At 38.4% G+C, this 5108-nt stretch overlaps 1 protein-coding gene across 1 annotated transcript; it reads right to left on the bottom strand.

Annotated features, from left to right (window-relative positions):
* Positions 1 to 288: 288 nt before the first annotated feature.
* Positions 289 to 753, bottom strand: LOC149246409 (uncharacterized). The gene has a single exon (XM_089441289.1). It carries the CDS (start codon positions 751 to 753, stop codon positions 289 to 291), a length of 465 nt encoding a protein of 154 aa, XP_089297415.1.
* Positions 754 to 5108: the final 4355 nt, after the last annotated feature.

Genomic DNA, 5108 nt, shown 5'->3' with positions numbered 1-5108 from the left:
CTTCTCTTTTAAAGATACTAATGTAGCAATAGCTCCAGGTCAGTGTTTTATTTCAGTTATGCACTCCAAATATTCGATAACAACCTGAGAATGACTCGTAGTTGTGGCAACTTGGGCACGTAAAAGACGAGCCAGGGTTGATTTCATTGGATACTTTTTAGTAATTTTTCCTAAAATTTCTTCTGCTTGATTAGATTTGTTCTCTTTGATTAACAACGTTGCTTGAAGTAAATTCGGTGTCACGCTATCTAGGAACATGTTGATAAGGGTCAATACAAGTTCCTGAGCCTAATCTAACTTGTTTGCATTTAGTAACAGCAGTGCACGATTACAGTAAATTGCTTCCTTCTGTCTAGCAGAAAGCTTATACTCAAGGCTATCAACAAGTTGTAATCCTTGAACTCCACCACTCTTGTCAATTAATTTGTCAAACTTCTTTAATCCATCAAACACATCCTTGGCACCCTTCAGTGCGATGAGATTATTTGTTGCAACTGCAATTGATGGAGCATCAGCTAGCTTCTGTTTTAGAATATTGTTATAGGTTTTCATTGCATCCCTGTCATTCCCTAAAGCCTGTTGCACATATGCGAGCTGAACAGAAATGGGAGCTAGTTCATTCTCTATTTCCTCCTCAGTATATTCCTCTTCTATCAGCATCTCTTGCCCTATCCTACGTGCAAGAAGTAGGAGCTCTTGAGCTTCTACAAAGTTTCTTTTCTCAATAAGAGCACATGCTGCATTATATGCCATCTCAAAGCTACTATTCCAAAAGTAGTTAGAAGTTTCATGAAGGCCTAGATCTCCAATGATTGTCCCATTTATATGATTATTGAGAGCATATTGTTTTCTTTGAAGAAAGTGGCAAGTTCAGAGAATATTGGTTCATACCCTAGTCAAAGCATTTATATATATGAGAATTCAAGTCCTATCCATGACATGGTGCGATAGTTGTTGAAGTTTTGATAGCCATCATTTCTGCTTTGAAAGTGAACATGCTGGAGGATTTTTGGGAATGACAGAGTTCAATGTTCATAAGCATTGGGGGTTGTTTATATTCTTTAAAGTTGCGGCTATTTGGCATTGTGTGAGACATCCGTGCAACATTGTCATGAAATGGAGCAAATTGATGATGCACTACAGTTACTAAATAGTTGAATCTATTCCACTGTTGATGGGATGGTAAAAGTAAGTGAGGAAACTCTTTTTAACATTCAAACTTGCTTACAAAATGTACAAGACAAAATTGATTTTTTGCAGATTGAATCATAGCTACAGCCAGAGGAGCTACATCAAAATAGAAATCATTATGAACCTGTTTTTGTTCAGAACATTGAGACAACCACCCATCAGCAGCAAATCAATATTGTTGAATTTCATTCAGATTTAGTTCCCAATGAAGCAGCAAAGTCACATGCAGATGCAGAAGTTCAATTTGCACTTCCCAAGACCATCATCAGACCTTGGGAAGAGCTTGTCCACAAAAATCACAGAACAGGTCTTGGATATGACAAGGACGTGACTTTCGTATTCCATATTACTCAAAGCCCATCCAGTTTCAAAGTGCTAGATTCCTTCATGACAATTCACCTTCAGTTGTTCCAGATTTTGCCCCTCTTCCACAAAAACAACAACAGATTGTGAAATTCCAACACTGTGACTGATTTGGCCATCTGAAAGATCACTGTTTTGATCTTCATCCATGTAATCACTGTCCTAAAATCAGTAATTCTTCAAACAGATGCTTTAGAAATAAAACTCCTACAAGAACAAAGATTCATCTTCGATGGATCGCTTCTTGGCAATGGGCTTCAACAACCAAGAAGATATTTCACTCATACAACAGGATTTGTTCTCGAATATTGAAAAGTCTTGAATTTGAGATCTCTTCATCTTCTCACCTTGTATCTGACAAGGGGGAAGTGATGGTCATCTACAAGCTTCAAAGCCACATCAAGAAATCCTGAGCCACAACATGCTATACTAGATTCAGAGTTGTAGCCAGAGTCAAATATTCCCTTGAGCATGCCTTCAATCGGTGATACCTCTTCAAAGAATTGGGGACACTTCCTCTAGCATAAGACTTCAGCTTCTTGCCAGTTTTGGAAGGGTTCTAGGAATTGCATTAAGCATTATAAAGTTGTTAGTCATCCTTAAACCATCACAAGTTGAGACCTCCCTTTTCAAGTTGAGGTTATCCCTTTTATACGGGGTGAGACCTCCCTTTATTGGTTGAAGGTTTCCCTCTTCAAAACATAAGGAGCACTTCCTCTAGCAGAATACGTGAGCTTCAAGCCAAACTTGGAAGAGTTCTGGGAACTGCACTAAGCATTCCAGTGTTGGTGGTCATCCTTAAACCACCTCCCTTATACCAACATTTCAGAGAGCACATTCAGCCTAGTGTTTCCATGCATTTTTTGCACGTTTTGTATTACAGCTCCCTTCTTGGACTCATACAGAACCCTTCGAATTAAGGGGGGAATGTTGGACACCTAATCCTCTAAGGGTTGGTGTGGAAGCTGAATAGTCTAAGGAAGTCCAAGAGCCCTTGGAATACGAAACCAAAGGTCATATGAATGTACTATAAATGTATATCGTTTGTTAATAATAGATACAATCTCATGCTTATCATTCATCTTCAATTGTTGCCATGTATGTGTTTACCAAAAATGCTAAAACAATAAATGCCAATTCTTAATCCATGGTTTGATTATTTTTATTTGAGTTTGGCCTTGAATGTTGAGATCTTTCTTCAGGTCTAGTTATCAGTTTGTCATTTCAATTATCTATTGAGAAGGTCTTAAGGGATATAGGGGATAAGATGGTTATTTTTGAACACTCCTCCTTTAAAACCATATAAATATATTGTGTGCCACATTTTTTTGTTTTAATATTTCAACCACAAGCCCTTCCCATGAGGATTCCCTTGAATGGAGGGTATGCAAAGGAAGTGGTAAAAAAGGATTTTATGTTGAGTCGAAGGAGGGGCATGGTTTTCAGTTGTCTCTAGAGGTCTTGACAAAGGTGAGGGGGAATGGATTTTACCTCCTATTACAACGTCTACTATTCCACCATTTGAGGTGCTAGAGGGCACTGACTTTAAGGGTCAGAGGTGAAAGCTCACAAGGATCTTAAAAATGAGAAGGTATGTGTGATTTAGGATATGATTGATTCTTCAATGGTTGACTTTTTGGGTGATATTTCCTATTAAATGGAAAAAATTGAAGCCTTACTACCTCCATAATTTGTCCATGAGATACATGGAAGTTATGTTCAAGTGTTGATAACTTGTGTTAAGATATCATCTTTGATTCAAGGCACATATACTTCTTCAACTAGTGGTGGAGAGTCCAACCAATGAGTAGGAAAAGTTGTTCATTTACAAGGTTGAAATAATTCAAGTATTCTGCCTATCTACCCAACTCTAATATGAGGAGTGTGCATAATGGACTTATTATTGTAATAAATTGCAAATATTGGATTATATTGACGTTCAAGGGCTTGAAGTGGTTTCCTCAACCTACACGTTTTTAAAGGAACTATGTGTTTTTCAATTAAACCCTTGTGGCCAAGGGGATGCAAAAGTGGAAGACCTTATGGCTATTTGCAAGGGGTTGTAATGACCCTGGTCTTGTGGTAAATATGTAATTATGATGCTAATGGTCTTGATCTTAGTACATTCATGTATATAATGTAAATATTTTCCTATCACCTTGCATTGTATATATATTAAATGTTTGTAACATCCTTGGTGAAAATTCCACGTAAAAATATATAAATACCACAGATGATGGGACACATATTCCAAGCTGAATGGTGGGTAGAACATCCTAGTGGATGTTCATTCAGTTGTTTATGTTTAAGGAAATTCACAAAGGCAATGGCCAAGGAATTAAAGAGGAAAAAAGGAATTTTGGCACATTTATTTATGAAAATAATGGAAATTACGAGAAAAGGAAGGTGAAAGGTCACATGTTGCATGTGAGGAGGAATTTGAAGGAAAATAATGGAAAATGAAGAAAATAGAGGCCTTATTGATAAAATGGCTTCCGAAGATCAGTGAGCAAGACTTAGTCAGTTCAGTTTTGGAGATCTCACATTATTCTCTCTCTCTCTCTCAAACTCTTGGAGAACTTTGACATTGGAGCAAGAAAGTAAAAGAAGGCATGGGAAGCAAAGATCAAGCAGAGAAAGGTAGGATCAAGCAACTACAATAGGCTTCATTGTAGGTATCAACTTGCATGTGTATTTTCCTTGCTAGATTTGGTTTGCATGGGATTGCATGTGTTTATTTTCTACCATGGCATGGGTTTTGTGAGGTGTGATATTATTTTTAGCCTAGCCTTGCCATTTCCCGATAGATTTGATGAGATGGGTTCTCTCATGCGGCTTGTGGGGGGTGGCCAGATTAGATTTGAAGCTAAGTGGGGTGCATCTACGAATTGACAAATACCTGGTGGTAGTGGTCCCTGAAATGGACTGAGGATGCACAAAGCCACTGGCCTAGTAACCCCTGAACTAGACTGTGGGTTGCGATAAAGCCAGATTGTGTGTCGCGGTGGGCCTAGGAATCCTTGCCAATGAATGGCGGGATATACAGTAAAGCCAAGTGGTGGATTTTATCTTCGTTGGGCCTAGTGATTCTAGGATGGAATGCATATTAAATCTTGGATAGTATGTCTCGGTGTAGGGCCTATTGATCCCTGGATCAAACTGTGTATGCACGGTAAAGCCTGAGAGACTAGGAGGCACTCAAATTCCTCACAGTGTAGGTGGAGAACTCCAGTGGCATCCATATTGACTGTTGTTTTTAATGTGTTCTATGAGTCCCACATTCATGATTGGAATATGGCATGGGGGTGATTGGATGAAGAGATACTTGGCTCAGCCAATATATGGTCGGGTGGAATGTGGTAGTCCCATCACCTGTTGGTTCATCGCATTATTAATGAAAAATTCATTCCCTTGATTTTCATGTGAAAATCTACTGATGTATATATGGGATTTTATGGCTGATATGTTTATTGTATTTTTGTTCCTATTATGTTGTTTATATGCACATTTACCCTAGAGGGTGTTATAGAGTGGTATCAGAGCTTCCAGGTTCA

Source organism: Pinus tabuliformis, chromosome 7, assembly GCF_031772625.1.
Source record: "Pinus tabuliformis cultivar Carrire ecotype Pingquan chromosome 7, CPIR1, whole genome shotgun sequence".
NCBI classification, from domain to species: Eukaryota; Viridiplantae; Streptophyta; class Pinopsida; order Pinales; family Pinaceae; genus Pinus; species Pinus tabuliformis.
This window is presented reverse-complemented; position numbering and strand designations above follow the sequence as displayed.